Raw genomic sequence first — 16,151 nt, forward strand, 5'->3', positions numbered from 1 at the left:
GAGTGAGATTGTACTACTGCACTCCAGCCTGGGGGACAGAGCGAGACTCAGTCTCAAAAAAAAAAAAAAAAAAAGAGTGAACAAGTAGATGTGATCCCGGAACTCACAGGCTTCCAGGCCAGCAGTGGAGACAGAAAATTTGCAACAAGTAACACTTAAAAAAAAAAAAAAAAGCCTGGGCACTGTGGCCCACGCCTGTAATCCCAGCACTTTGGGAGGCCAAGGTGGATGGATCACCCCCACAAGGTGGGGGTTTGAGACTAGCCTGGCAGCCAACATGGTGAAACCCCGTCTCTACTAAAAATACAAAAATTAGCCGAGCGTGGTGGCAGGCACCTGTAATCCCAGCAATTTGGGAGGCTGAGGCAGGAGGACTGCTTGAACCCGGGAGGCAGAGATTGCAGTGAGCTGAGATCATGAAAAAAAAAAAAAATCTAGCTACAAATCATAGTAAGTTCTGAGAGGCAGAGAACAATGTGAGTGTAATAGGGGGAAGATCAGGGAAGACTTCTAGGAGGAGGTGACATTGAGAAGTTCTAGGCCATTTATGTTCCCTCTACCTACCTCCACCCCAAGCCATACACTGACTTTGAAGCAGAATTCACTGTTGAACCTGGAAGCCCCACCAACTGCCTCTCATGTGTCCTCTGGGATGAGCACCTTACCTCTGCCTCAACTCCCTTTTCATCAGATGAGAGGCTTAGTGGCCTGGAATACATGTGGGAGCTCTTGGAAATATGGAGGAGAAGGTGCGGAGCCTCTCTCTCTCTCCTCTCTTTGCTTCCTTAGTTAACTTGTGGGGGACGCAACAAACAATTTTTTTTTTTTTAACGGAGTCTTGCTCTGTTGCCCAAGCTGGAGTGCAGTGGTGCAATCTTAGCTCACTGCAACTTCTGCCTGCCAGGTTCAAGTGATTCTCCTGCTTCAGCCTCCCAAGTAGCTGGGACAGCAGGTGTGCGCCACCACACTCAGCTCATTTTTGTATTTTTAGTAGAGATGGGTTTCGCCATGTCGGCCAGGCTGGTTTCAAACTCCCCGACCTCAACTGATCCACCTGCCTCAGCTTCCCAAAGTGCTAGAATTACAGGCATAAGCCATTGCCCCTAGCCACATTTTTGATTCAGTGGTCAATATGAAATAAGCACTAGGATCTAGTCCAGTAACTTCAACTTCTCTCCTTCATTCATTCAACAAATGGTCAGTGAGCACTTTCTGTTAGCTAGGCAGTGTTTTTGATGTGGGAGGCCCCTGCCCTTAAGGAGCTTACAGTGCATTGAAGGAGACAAATATTGACCAAATAATTACAGAAATAAATGTGAGACTGAAGCTGTCATAGTGCTAGGTAGAATTGTATCTGGTGGTGTGGGCGTATAATAGGGATTTGATTTAGGGAGCAGGAGGACATCCTGGAAATGAAGTTGTGCTGAGATCGAAAGACAAATACAAATTAACCAGCTGAAGAAAAGAAGGAAGAGCATTCCAGATGGCCAGGCACACCAGCTTCAAAGCAGGGCTAGTGTTGAGTTCTTCAGTAAACTTAGTTCAAGTTCAAGCCAGCTGTGGGTCACACTGCCTACACAGAAGGAAAAGCATTTCAAATGGGAAAGCCTATGCAAAAGCCCTGTGGTGAGGCCTCCTGGGATCAAGGGAATGGCACGGAGTTTTCTCTTTGCTGGCCTTGGGAGTGAGGGGATGAAGATGAGAGGTTCCTTTCATTCAGTCTAACCCTGGTTCCAGTCTTCTGTTGATGCCCTGCCTCACTCCCTCCCCACCATCTTGCCCACTGCCCTCCAGCCTGGTCTGGTCAGACACACCAGCTTCAAAGCAGGGCTAGCGTTGCATTCTTCAGTAAACTTGTTCAAGTTCAAGTCAGCACTGGGTCACACTGCCTAGACAGCAGGAAGAAGACCTGGCCAGGCGCCGTGGCTCACGCCTATAATCCCAGCACTTTGGGAGGCTGAGGTGGGCAGATCACCTGAGCTCAGAAGTTTGAGACCAAACTGGCCAACATGATGAAACCCCCTCTCTACTAAAAATACAAAATATTAGCCAGGAGTGGTGGTGCGCACCTGTAGTCCCAGCTACTCGGGAGGCTGAGGCAGGGGAATCGCTTGAACCCAGGAGGCGGAGCTTGCAGTGAGCCGAGATCACACCACTGCACTCCAGCCTGGATGACAAAGCGAGACTCCATCTCAAAAAAAAAAAAAAAAAAAGAAAGAAAGAAAGAAAAAGAAGAGGGAAAGGGAAAAGAATGAAGAAGACTTACATTCTTAAGTCCCTGCTTGGCACATGCTTCTCCTCTCCACCACTATCCCTTCTCAGGTCATCCTTTGGGTATCTGATCCCAATAGCTGTTGTCTCAAGCTCTGAGCCCAACAAACCATTTCCCCCTTCTTAGGCTGTAACCCAGGCCCTGCCCTGCAGCTGTCCCCAGTCTCTGCACAGAGTCTCCATTTGGTCCCCATCCTGTTCTCTGATGGCTCCACACTACCATCCCTCCTCCTCTGAGAGACAGTATCCCTGCTGTCTCTTAGTTTGGGCAGTCATTCAACAAACAAATAGCAACTTAATTTTTTTCTGCTTATAAAACAGTACATGCTCGTTATAGAAACATGAAAAATAGAAAAAAATTAAAAGGAAAACCACCCATCATTTTACAATCTACGGAGAACCACTACCAACTACAATTTAATATGGAACATTTCAAATATGTACAAAAGTAGAAAGAATGGTGTCATGAACCTGTATGAGACCACTATCTAGCTTCAACTAATGCCTTATCTTGTTTCACCTATATCCCTACCCTTATCCTCTCCTTGGATTTTTTTGAAGCAAATCTCAGACATCATGTAATTTCATCTTGGTCTCCACCATCTTTAACAGATGATTTTTTTTCTTGTTTTTCTTTCTTTCTTTCTTTTTTTTTCTTGGAGACAGAGTCTCACTCTCTCATCCAGGCTGTGGTGCAATCGGCTCACTGCAGCCTTCGCCTCCCAGGTTCAAGCAATTCTCATGCTTCAGCCTCCCGAGTAGCTAGGATTACAGGTGTGCACCACCACATCCAGCTAATATTTTGTATTTTCAGTAGAAACAGTGTTTCACCATGTTGGCCATGCTGGTCTTGAACTCCTGGCCTCAAGTGACCTACCCTCCTCGGCCTCCCAAAATGTTGGGATTACAGGTGTGAGCCACCTTGCCCTGCCAGATGATTCTTATATAAGGTCCACATTTTATATTTGACTGAGTGTCTCTTAAGTATCTTAAGCTCTTTTAATGTAAAAGACTTCCCCTCCATCTTCCATTTTTGCAGTTTATTTGTTGAATCCTTACCTTTTCATATGTATCTTTCTAAACTTTTCTTTGTGTAATGAAAGAACATGCACAAGCTTCATTTTAAAAAAATCTCATTTACCTAAATAAATTGTTCACAAACTTGTCACACTTTTATGTGACACTTTATTCACATATCAAGAACTGTTATTCCCAGTCATATGGTACATTTCCTACTAGTTTTTTAAAAATAGCAACTGAGGCCATACTGTCTGTCAGAATTATAGCTTTTTTCTTCTTTGCAGTGTATCATAAGAATTTCCCCATGTCTTTCAGAATTCTTCCCAAGTCATTTGCAGAGTAACTCCTCATATGAATATACATATTATTTTGCAGAATAAGTCCTCATATGAATATACATATTATTTTTCTAATGCTAATGGGCTTTTGCTACATTGGAAAACATACACATTCATTTACTTTTTTTTTTTTTTTTTTTTTTGAGATGGAGTCTCACTCTGTCTCCAGGCTGGAGTGCAGTGGTGCCATCTGGGCTAACTGCAAGCTCTGCCTCCCAGGTTCAAGCGATTCTCCTGCCTCAGCCTCCTGAGTAGCTGGGACTACAGGCACACGCCACCACACCCAGCTAATTTTTGTATTTTTAGTAGATACGGGGTTTCACCATGTTGGCCAGGATGGTCTCGATCTCGAGCTCGTAATCCGCCTGCCTCAGCCTTCCAAAGTGTTGGGATTACAGGCAGGAGCCACCGCACCCAGCCTCATTTACGTTTTAACACAATTAAATTCAGGCTGTTGTCAGGGTGACTTCCTAGATTTCTCAGTTTTTTGAGCATGATGTAGGGAGTATTTTATTATAGCCCAGTCTATGGGATATTCCCTTATACACACACACCCCCCCCAAACTCAATAGGACAAGAACCATATTCATCATCTCTTAAATTCTAGGTCCTGTCACAGGCCACTGCTTGGAAAATTGTTGACTAAATGTAGCCCATTTCTTCCATTTTTACTTTTCACTATTCCCCAAATCCTGGAAGAGTCCCTTATATCTGCTGCTGGGGCTCCAAGGCCTCCGTGCTGAAGCCCAGTACATTGTTGTGTATAAGATCATAGGCCCTGGAATCATATTAGGCTGGCTTTCAGGTTGCAACTCTACCAGTTCCACCTGTGTGACTCTGGTATAGTCTCTCAACCTCTCTGAGCCCTGTTTTCATCTGCTGAAAAATATAGATAATCATCACACTTACCTGCAGTGTGGTTCTGAGGATAAAACAGACAAACATATTACACAGTCAGCTTAGAATAGGAAGCTCTCAGTAAATGGTTAAAAAAGAGGTCTCTCTCCCTCTGCTCATCTCTTACCCAGCTTCACAGAGTTGGCAGCCCACCCACCTGTTTGGCCCTCAATCTTCAACCATTTCCCAGGACTCCTCCTTACACTCCTGACCATCATGGTTCAAGCCCCCACTCAGCTTTATTCCCTCAACACCACTGCCCCCCATGACAGGTCATCCTCCTAATCTCTGGCATCTGGTCCCGTTGTCTCCCTGACAACCCCCATGCTCTCCTCTCTACAACCCCTCCCTGCTTCCCTGCTCTCCCTACTTTATTCCCACTAACCCCCTTCACCTGGGGCTGAGACCACCTGGCCTTGACCCTGCACCCTCAGCCAGGCCCACAGAGAGCTCAGTCGGGCTGGAAGTAAGGACCCCAGATATTCAGTTGAGGAATTTAACATTAATACAATAATATAGAATCCACCAGCAGATTTTCATAAATGTTCTGTGTGTTCTTTTATCCTTTTTTTCTTTTTTTTAAATCCAGGATTTCATCAAGGAGCATAGATTGCATTTGGTCGTCATGTCTTTCCTCTCCTTTAATCTGGATCCAGCTCCCAGTCTTTTTATTTTTTTAATGACATGGATATTTTTAAAGAGTCCAGGCCAGTTGTCCTTTAAAATGTCCCCTAACCTGGATTTGCTGGCTATTCTCTGATGGTTAGATTCAGATTACACACCTTGGTAGGAATACTTCCCGCAGCATCACACTGGGACATCACACTGGGACTCATCTAACGTCGGCCTGTCCCAGTGTCAGTGATGCCGAGTTTGTTCGCGTGGTGAAAACGGTGTCCCAGATCTCTCCATTATAAAAATATATTTTTATAAAGACATTTTAAAATATTTGTGATTAATAAGTAATCTGTGAAATAGATTCACAGATTACTTATGCCGCCTTTGAGATAGGCGGCATCCCTTCATGCAATTTTAGTATTCACGGATAATCCTTGCCTGTATCTGTTTTTACAAAGCGGTGATTTTCTGTCATTCCTTCTACATGTATTTGCTGGTATTCTGAAAATTACCTGGATAATTTCTTCAGATTTAAATTCACTGTCTTTTCCTCTCGGGGAAGCCTGGACTGGCTGAGCTGCCTAACACTGCCTCTCTTTTTTTTTTTTTGAGAGGGAGTCTTGCTCTGTTGCCAGGCTGGAGTGCAGTGGCAACCTCCACCTCCTAGGTTCAAGTGATTCTCCTGCCTCAGCCTCTCAAGTAGCTGGGATTACAGGCGTGTGCCACCACACCCGGTTAGTTTTTTTTGTTTTGTTTTGTATTTTACTTGAGACAGGGTTTCACCATGTTGACCAGGATGATCTCGATCTCCTGACCTCGTGGTCTGCCCGCCCCTGCCTCTCTTCATACCCTCTGATAGCCCCTGACACAGCCCATGGCAAGTGTCACAACTGCAATTACTGTACTGTGTAATTATTTAAAATCAGCCTCTCCGTGCCCACCATGAACACCGTAAAGATGGACAATTTCTATCATATTCACAGCCATAACCGCAATACCTAGCTCTGTGTCTGGTACATAGTAATTCCTCAAGAAATAATTGTTGGAGGGGTGCAGTGACTCACACCTGTAATTCCAGCACTTTGGGAAGCGGAGGCGAGTGGATCACGAGGTCAGGAGTTCGAAAGCAGCCTGGCCAATATGGTGAAACCCCGTCTCTACTAAAAATACAAAAATTCGCTGGGCATGGTGGCGTGCATGCGCCTGTAGTCCCAGCTACTCAAGAGGCTGAGGCAGGAGACTCATTTGAACCTGGCAGGCACAGATTGCAGTGAGCCGAGATCGCGCCACCGTACTCCAGCCTGGGTGACAGAGCGAGACTCTAGTTGAAAAGAAAAGAAAAGAAAAGAGAAATAATCGTTGAATCACTGAAAACAAAATTACAACTCTTCCCACTTTTGGGAAGGAGAATTGAGATTCCTGCTTTCCCCTTCAACCCTAGCTTTATGTTTGTTGTGATGGTATAGAGGTCACACATGGCAGCCTGTGTCTGTTCTTAGGCTGAGTTCATCTACTTAGGGATGGGGAATCCCAGATTGGGTGAAACCAAAAGCAGGGACAGGCCTTGGAAAAATTGTAAAGCAGTTCTTGGTTGTGCTTACCCACCATGACAAAATATGCACACACACACACACACATTTTCATGCCTTCAAGGCCTACCCTACAGCCTTTCCCATGGTGCCAAACCCTTCTTATTACCTTACAGTCACTTAACTGTCTCTGCTGGCTTCTTCCCATTCATTCAGGCAACAAATATTGAAAAACTTCTCTGAGCCAGATGGTGTCAAACAGTTACCTAAAGGGCAGACTGTGTGTGTGCCAGGGTTGCTTCCCGCCAACACTCCCCTGCAAATTGAAATAATTTCATCCTTGGAAATTCAAAACAAATCATGGAAATTGTCACTATGGGAAAAATCCAAGTAGAGCTGAACCTTCTAAGAAGTAGAGTTCTTCTTATGGTTTAGTATTTTTTAAAATTATGAATCATTTCATGTTTTTTCAACACTTGGAGTTTCTAAAAGTCTCAATGAAGTCCAAGTGCTAGGCTTTGTGCTAGGTGCTTCGGTAGGAAGCAGGCGGAGTCCCCGCCTCACAGAAGTCAGCATGGTGGAGGAACAGACAGGCACAACAACAGTTGCAGTGTGACTAGTGCCATGTGGGGCAGCCGCTGGGATGGGAGTACAGTGGAGGCACTGCCCAGTCTGAGTGGATTCCCTCTGATACATTTTATTCGTGTCACCATGGTAAGTGTTGGGGGACTGGCATTCTAGGGAACACCATCTGCCCAGGATTCACAGCAAGAGGGAACTTGAGGGATAGGAAACTGCACCTTGGGAAAGGTTTGATGATAGAGTGTTTGAGAGTGGGATGGGGGGCGGGGGTTCTTGTAAAATAGGAGGGGCAGGTTCTTATATCGCCGTGGATTTTACTCTGAGGGCTTAAGAAGCCACTGAATTTTAGAAATTTCTTCTCCCTGCTCCAGGGTCTCTTGGGGCCTCCTACATCTCCCCCTAGGTACTTCCTAGGTCCCCACTTTTTCTTTAGCTCTGGAACATTCTCTTCCATTTCCCACCTTTACAGTTCCCTGGAGAGGGTTTGATCTTCTTCACTGTGACAGGAAGCCAGGCTCTGTCATGGTGGGTGGGGGAATGCACTATGTTAAATGCATCGGACCAGCCTGGCTAACATGGTGAAACCCTGTCTCTACTAAAAATACAAAAATTAGCCTGGCACAGTGGCAGGTGCCTGTCATCCCAGCTACTTGGGAGACTGAGGCAGGAGAATCTCTTGAATCCAGGAGGCGGAGGTTGCAATGAGCCAAGATCGCACCACTGTACTCCAGCCTGGATGACAGACCCTGTCTCAAAAAAAAAAAAAAAAAAAAAGCATCGGAGACAGCAAAGAGCCGGTTTGGGGGACTGACTTGTGGGATTCTGGCTTCTGAAGGACTGTAGAAGTGCCTCCTACCTGCTGAGAGAAGAAGGTCTTGGGCATGGGGTAGGGTTAGGGTACTAGGTTTGGGAGCCCAGGGAGAGGACAGGAGGGCTGTGTCGGCCTGGGAGTCTGTGCTCACCATCCTATTCTCTCTCCAGCTCCCAAAATGGCGATGACACCGGCACCTGGCCCAACAACCAGTTTGACACAGAGATGCTGCAAGCCATGATCTTGGCCTCCGCCAGTGGTGAGTGGTGCCAGTGCGTGTATGGAAGGGTCGGAGACCTGGGGTTCTGGGGTGCTTCTCACAGCCACCATGCCCACGGACTGGATATCAAACCTGTGTAGTTTCTCCAGATCTTTTAGCAGGTCTCAGAGGACCCATGATTCCAAACGTAAAGCCTGGAATTGTGGCTAAGGAACAGCAGAGGGATTGGGGGTCCTGGGATGCCCGGAGGAGAGCGAACAAGGAAAGACTCATGGAGGGAATAGTGGTTACAAGTCTAGCTCTGGAATGGGACAGCGTAGCTCAGGTCCTAGCTCTGCCACCTACTACTACTATCTTTGGGACTTGGATCAACTTGCTCAATCTCTCTAAACCTCAGTTTCTTCAGTCTAGAAAGTGGGGACAGGGACCCCAAAGGGTTGTTGTAGAGATTAAATGAGATGATACCGCAAAGCATAGAGTTCTGGGCCTGGCGCTTAGAAGCCCTCAAGCAGTGAAAGTGGGTGTGGAAATGCCCAGCAGAGAAAACACCTCCTCCTTATGCGAGGCTCTTCTTTTGCTGCCCCTAACTCAAGAGTAGGATTCTGGTTTTCCCATAAGGTTGACTAAGGGCTTCCTTTGTAATAGAGATTCGACCAATGGTGGTTGTCCCTGAAGAGTCACTAGGGCCCAGAGCAGGGGAAGAAGAATATCATTCGTCCTTAAGAGTACAGGCCTGGGCCGGGTGTGGTGGCTCACGCCTGTAATCCCAGCACTTTAGAATGCTGAGGTGGGCAGATCATGATGTCAGGAGTTTGAGACCAGCCTGGCCAACATAGTGAAACCCCGTCTCTATTAAAAATACAAAAAATTAGCCGGGCATGGTGGTACACGCCTATAGCCCCAGCTACTGGGGAGGCTGAAGCAGGAGAATCGCTTGAACCTGGGAGGCGGAGGTTGTGGTGAGCAGAAATTGCACCACTGCACTCCAGCCTGGGCAACAGAGCGAGACGCTGTCTCAAAAAAAAAAGAGCATGGGCTTTAGAGGCAGGCCAATCTGGATTCAAATCCTGGCACCACCATTTAGCAATGAGTCCTTGGGTAAGTTATTAAACCCCTCGGTTTCACTTACTGTTAATGGGCACAGTATTAACGGATCTCATTGTGGTGTTACCAGGGCCAAATGCAAGTCCCTCAGCATGGGATTGGCAGAGAGTAAGGGCACAATATATTATTATCTTTGCTGACCCAAACCCATTTTTACTGGGTAGAAAGCAGAATTAGAATAATGCCTGTTAATAAAGACTAGCTTCTGGAGCAGCAAATCCTGGGCTTATAAGGAGGCTGGCAGAGGATCAAGGCATTGCCCTATATCATGAACTGATAGCCCTGCCCTCCAGCACGTCTGGAGGACTGGTGGGTAGAGAACCAGATGAAATCACAAGAAGCACTGTCATCACACCTGCGCACACGCTAAACAAACTTTAGGGGCCTCCTGTCAATGAATCCTCTCAATAGCTCTGCAAGGCAGGCCTGATTTCTCACATTTGACAGATGAGAGAACCGCAAATGCACTTGCCCCAGGGTCCCCAGTTTTGAGCTGCTAAGCTGAGGTTCTAACCTGGCTCAACTCCCAAGTTTATGCTCTTTCTACTATAGGGAACATGGCTGCCTTTGGATCCAGCCTCGGCTTCTCTATTACCTGAGCAGGACTAGAAGCTAACCTCTTCCTCAAGCTCTGCTTTATTCTTCCACATCAGGGTTGCCAGATAAAATACAGGCTGGCCAGTTAAATTTGAATGTCAGATAAACAGCAAGTACTATTTTAGCATAAGTCAGTCTCAAATGTTGCATGAGACATAATGTACTAAAAAAAAAAAATGCTCATTGTTTACCTGAAATTCAAATTTAACTGGGAGCCCTGTGCTTTTATTTACTAAATCTGGCAACTCTAGCCCAGATGTCTTCGAGGTTAAGTGGGGCCAGGCCTGTGGTTGGTGGAAGGACAGAGAGGTGGCAGGGACTGCTGGCCTCCTGAGGCAGAGCTGTCCCAGGTCTGGTGGGGCTATGATTCCAGAGAGGCCAGAGACTGAGTGGCAGACGGCTGGGTCTGAGGAGATGCCAAGTTGGGCTCTTGAGGGAAATAAACAGGTATATTTAGCTGTTGTGGCCTTGCGCCCTGAGGCCAGGAAGCAGCTTTTTAGCCTAAATCCAGATGTTCAAAACAGAAATGAAATCAGTATTTATGGCCCCAAACCCTCCAAAGCAAGTCATGCAGCTCGTTCCCCTGTCAAGGCCTCCCTCCTTTGGCCCACACAGGGCCTGACCCTCATCTGAGCCTGCGCCCTGGGAACGGACCTTGGAGGGGAGGTAGTGGGTCAGGTCCTGCTCTCACTTTCACACCCGCTTCCTTGCCCTGAAACCAGAGAGGTTCCTGAAGTCCAGCCCAGCCAGGCCTGTGGGGCTGCTGAGGGGGGTTAAGTAAGAGGGAAAGTAAAAACCGACACTTGGGAGGAGGCTTTTAAAATAAACATCTGGGGGGAGGGATGCTCTCAAGGAGGCTGCGGTTTGCAGCTCAGCCAGCTGTGTTCCAGCTAATCAGGCCTCCCTGGGCTACTCTGGAGTTGCTGCCTCGGCCCTGGGATAGGGTGGGTTAAGAGGACACAGGGAGGTCAGGGAGCTGGGAGCTGAGTTTCCCTGAGTAGAGGCTGGCACAGGAGAGGAGGCATCACCCCCACCTTGTCCAGGCCAGAAGATGTCCAGCTTCTTGGGGCTCTCCTAAGTCTGCCTCTCCTTGGACCAAGAGAAAATCCCGCTCCTTGGTGGGCCTTGTGGGGAGTGGGATGTAGAGGGAGGCGCACTGGAGACCTGACTCTACAGAAGGTCAAAGCTGGCAATCTAACTTCTTCCCCTCAGACTTATAGATGGGGAAACAGGCTTGAGCCATGCAGAGGCCTTGACCAAGCTCACACAGTTCCTTAGTTGCAGAGCAGAGCAGATAATTCTCTATTACATTCTGGATGTCCATATCTTTTCTCCCTCCTGGTCTAGCCCAACCTCAGGGCACCCCCCCACGAGGTGGGCGGGGGATGGTTTTGTCACTTTCACCCACTGGGGTGCTACTCAGAGATCTTGGGTGCACGTAGGATGTGGGTGGGCCGAGCTTCTAGCTACTCAGTCAGGCCCTTCCTGTCATTCTGTTTCTGCCTCCCTTCTCCCTGCTTCTCCGTGTTCCTCCTCATTCTTTTCTGTGTGCAGGGAGACCACACCCCCCACCCCGCTCTTTCTCTGGCGCCTCCGAGGTCTCCCCTCTAGCCCCTAAATCACTCTGGAATCCTGGCTCTTTGAAGCCAGATCTGGGCCCCCCTCCCCTACCCCTTCCATCCCAGGCTGGGAAAGGCTGGAAGAGGCTGACGGCTGGAGGGGAGGGGGCGAGGCGGTGGCGGACCTGGCTCCCTTTTGGAGTTAATTAGGGAAAACAGAGAAATGTCAGCGGAATGAAAGAGCTGGGGGGTGGGGGCGAGCTGGGGTAGGAGAGGAGGAAGTGGGCAGCTGCTCCCTCCCATTCAACCCCTCTCTCCCGCCCCCAGAAAGCTCTCAGCTCCGGGGATTTGCGACATGAAATGGAGGCTGTAGAAGCCTGAGCGTTGGTGCGTGAAGAGGAAAACCGAGACGCATCCCGGCTCTCCCTTCCCGTGTGCCCTCCCCCTCTTATGCCGGCTTGAAAATATTTCCTGCCTCTCTATTTCTCAATCCCTGGTTGATGTCCCAGGATTACTCAGCCTCTCCGGCTTTAGTCACTCTCTCTACTCGCTCCCAGGGTCTAGGGTGGGAGCAGAGGGAGGCTGGGGGGGAAGTTCTACTGCCAGCTGGGCCTGGGCTGGCCTGGGCATCCCTGAGGTTTTAACTGTCTCCTAACCACAGCGGATCTCAGAGCCTTCAGCAGCCAGCCCCAAGGAGTCAAACTCCTGTTTCCTCCTCTCCCACCCCTGACCCAGTCAGGGTAGGTGAAGGGTAGAGGTGATGGCATGCTGGATGATGACGCTGTTGATGATGTATTGCACAGGATGAAGCACCATCTCATTTAGTCCTCACAGCAACCCTATGAGGTAGTAAAGTGCTTCTCAGCCTTCACAGTGCATACAAATCAGCTGGCAACTCCGAGAGGCTGCATTCTAAACAAGTTCTTGGGTGATGCTGAGCCAGGGCCAGAGTGTGGACTTCTCTGGGCCACAGTTTCTTCTTATGTACAGTGGGACATTGGGCCAGAGGTGCTCTCTGATGTTACCTGGCTGTGACACTCTGAGCCTGTGCGTAAAGTGTCCCTCAGATATCTAGTCCCCGAGATCATCATCTCCTCAGCTTCATAGAGCAAGGCTCTTCTCCATCTTCTTTCTACCTCCTGTTCACTCAGAGTAGGGATAAGGTCCAAGCTGCTGGTGGCGGTGGTGACTGACTGTCCCTTCCAGCATGTGCTTAGGTACACTTGGGCCTGAATTCCCCTCTAATAAATGCTGCCTGGTATGGCCTTGGTCCTTCTAAGCCTTGGTTCCCTCATCTGTAAAATGGGGGTCATACCACATACGTGGCTGGGCTGTTATGTAGAGGTTAAAAGTGATTGTGCATGTGAAGCATCCGGCAGAGTGCCTGGCACACAGTAGGTGCTCAAATGCTGTTTTGAAATACAAAAATTAGCTGGGCTAGTGGCGTGCACCTGTAATCCCAGCTACTCAGGAGGCTGAGGCAGGAGAATCACTTGAGCCCAGGAGGCAGAGGTTGCAGTGAGCCGAGATCGCGTCACTGCACTCCAGGCTGGGCGACAGAGCAGAACTCCATCTAAACAAAATAAAAATTAAAAAAAAATGCTGTTTTGAAATGGAGGCTTGGAAGAGCGCTTTCTTCACCCCCACCCCACACAATTACTAATAGAACTACTGAATCTCTACTCCATGCCAGGCCTTGCTTGGCAAAGGCTAGGGGCATGTACAAACCATGGCTGCTGCCCTCCAGGAGCCCATGGTCTCGCGTGGGAGTCAGAGGCTCCCTTGAGAAAGGCCAGGGCAAGGAGCTGAGAGCCTTGTGTCACAGCCCTGAGAGAAATACTAGCGAATGTGTTTTGAGCACTTAGATCTACCAGGCACTATTTTAGGTACTTTACATACATTTTCTTATTTAGCATTCACTAAAACCACAAGAGGTGGTTACCATTATCATCCCCATTTTGCAGATGAGAAAACTGAAGTGGCATAGGGAAGTTAGGTAGACTTGCCCCGGATCACAGTGAGTAAGGAAAGGAGCTAGGAATCAAACCTAGACTTTCTCACTCCAAAGCCTCTTAACCTCTACCCTCAACTCTTGTGAAGAGAGACTACCTTGTATTCCCAGTGTTCAGGGCCCAGGGTGCTGTGTAGGCATTCGTTAACTGCTGGGGGTATAAGAGAGTGACTGTTGAGGACCCTAAGTTTAGCTCCCACCTGATCTTCCTCTGTCTCTGCAGAAGCCGCTGATGGGAGCTCCACCCTGGGAGGCGGTGCCGGCACCATGGGCTTGAGCGCCCGCTACGGACCCCAGTTCACCCTGCAGCATGTGCCCGACTACCGCCAGAACGTCTACATCCCAGGCAGCAATGCCACACTGACCAATGCAGCTGGCAAGCGGGATGGCAAGGCCCCAGCAGGTGGCAATGGCAACAAGAAGAAGTCGGGCAAGAAGGAGAAGAAGTAACATGGAGGCCAGGCCAAGAGCCACAGGGCAGCCTCCCCCCAACCAGCCCAGCTTCTCCTTACCTGTACCCAGGCCTCAGAGTTTCAGGGCTCACCCCCAGAATACTGGTAGGGGCCAAGGCCATGCTCCCCTTGGGAAACAGAAACAAGTGCCCAGTCAACACCCATCCCCTTACCCCCCGGGGGTTGAATATGCAAAGGGAGTTCTGCTGGGAACCCCCATCCAATCAATTGCTGTACCCATGGGGGTAGTGGGGTTAGTGTAGACACCAAGAACCATTTGCCACACCCCATTTAGTTATAGCTGAACTCCTCCATCTTCCAAATCAATCAGGCCCATCCATCCCATGCCTCCCTCCTCCCCACCCAACTCCAACAGTTCCTCTCTCCTAAGTTGGTTGGGGTGTTGAAGTACCAGGTAACCTATAAGACTCCTAGTTCTGAAGAGTTGGAAGGGTATCATGACCTCTTGGCCTCTCCTTTGATTCTCAATCTTCCCCCAAAGCATGGTTTGGTGCCAGCCCCTTCACCTCCTTCCAGAGCCTGAGATCAATGCTCAAGTTTTGGAGGACATGGTCACCATCCCCATGGTACTGATGCTTGCTGGATTTAGGGAGGGCATTTTGCTACCAAGGCTCTTCCCAACGCCCTGGGGACCAGTCTTCTGTTTTGTTTTTCATTGTTCGACGTTCCCACTGCATGCTGTGACTTCCCCCGCCTCCTCCTCAAACAAGAGACTCCACTGCATGTTCCAAGACAGTATGGGGTGTAAGATAAAGAAGGGAAGTGTGTGGATGTGGATGGTGGGGGCATGGACAAAGCTTGACACATCAAGTCATCAAGGCCTTGGAGGAGGCTCTGTATGTCCTCAGGGGACTGACAACATCCTCCAAATTCCAGCCATAAACCAAGAACTAGGCTGGATCCTTCCCACTACATAATAGGGCTCAGCCCAGGCAGCCACCTTTGGGCTGAGCTACCAGGACCAATGGGTTAAACTGGCATTTCAGTCCAAGGAAGCTCAAAGCAGGTTTAGGACCAGGTCCCCTGGAGAGGTCAGAGGGGCCTCTGTGGGTGCTGGGTACTCCAGAGGTGCCACTGGTGGAAGGGTCAGTGGAGCCCCAGCAGGAAGGGCGGGCCAGCCAGGCCATTCTTGTCCCTGGGTTGGGGAGGCAAGGATCTAGGGCAGGGACCAAATGAACAGAAAGTCTCAGCCCAGGATGGGGCTTCTTCACAGGGCCCCTGCCCTCCTGAAGCCTCAGTCCTTCACCTTGCCAGGTGCCGTTTCTATTCCGTGAAGGCCACTGCCCAGGCCCCCGGTGCGCCCCCTAGTGGCCATAGCCTGGTTAAAGTTCCCCAGTGCCTCCTTGTGCATAGACCTTCCTCTCCCACCCCCTTCTGCCCCCCGGTCCCCGGCCATTCAGCGGGGCTGCCAGAGAACCCCAGACCCGCCCTTACAGTAGTGTAGAGCCCTCTCCCTCTTTCGGCTGGTGTAGAATAGCCAGTAGTGTAGTACGGTGTGCTTTTACGTGATGGCGGGTGGGCAGCGGGCGGCGGGCTCCGCGCAGCCGTCTGTCCTTGATCTGCCCGCGGCGGCCCGTGTTGTGTTTTGTGCTGTGTCCACGCGCTAAGGCGACCCCCTCCCCCATACTGACTCCTTCTATAAGCGCTTCTCTTCGCATAGTCACGTAGCTCCTACCCCACCCTCTTCCTGTGTCTCACGCAAGTTTTATACTCTAATATTTATATGGCTTTTTTTCTTCGACAAAAAAATAATAAAAAGGTTTCTTCTGAAAGGCTGAACGTTTGTGTATAAGCGATGGAAGCTCCTGGCATGTGTGCATGAAATGATGAGCTGAGGTGGGTGCTGGAAGAAGGACGGAATCGGGAGGCGACTTTGTGTCCTTGCGCATCTAGATGTTTCCGAATTGCGCTCGCGCGTGTGTGTGTGTGTGACTGTGCAATATGGCTGTGTATGCTTGCAATGCCGTTGTGCCTATGAGACAGTGCGATTGACTGTGTGCTTGTGGATCTGTGTACCGTGTGCCGCTGTGTGATCGGCTGGCGGGTCCGCTGTGGGGGTGGGGATCTGAGTGCGGCGTGTCAGTGTGCAATTGAATGTGCAGTCTACGCTTGCGGCTGTCT

General features: G+C 49.3%; 1 protein-coding gene across 21 annotated transcripts in view; it reads left to right on the forward strand.

Annotated features, from left to right (window-relative positions):
• The window catches only part of LOC101006303 (protocadherin gamma-C4), a 166,744-nt gene extending 150,942 nt beyond the window's left edge, over nt 1–15,802 (forward strand). For all 21 annotated transcript variants that reach the window (XM_021939774.2, XM_021939776.2, XM_021939787.2 and 18 more), the window contains 2 exons: nt 8,237–8,325; nt 13,781–15,802. In XM_021939774.2, the coding sequence (XP_021795466.1) occupies nt 8,237–8,325; nt 13,781–14,007 (316 nt within the window). In that variant the 3' untranslated portion in view covers nt 14,008–15,802. The remainder of the gene's footprint in view (nt 1–8,236; nt 8,326–13,780) is intronic.
• The last annotated feature ends 349 nt before the right edge of the window (nt 15,803–16,151 follow it).

The sequence above is a fragment of the Papio anubis genome, chromosome 5 (genome assembly GCF_008728515.1).
Source record: "Papio anubis isolate 15944 chromosome 5, Panubis1.0, whole genome shotgun sequence".
Taxonomy (NCBI): domain Eukaryota; kingdom Metazoa; phylum Chordata; class Mammalia; order Primates; family Cercopithecidae; genus Papio; species Papio anubis.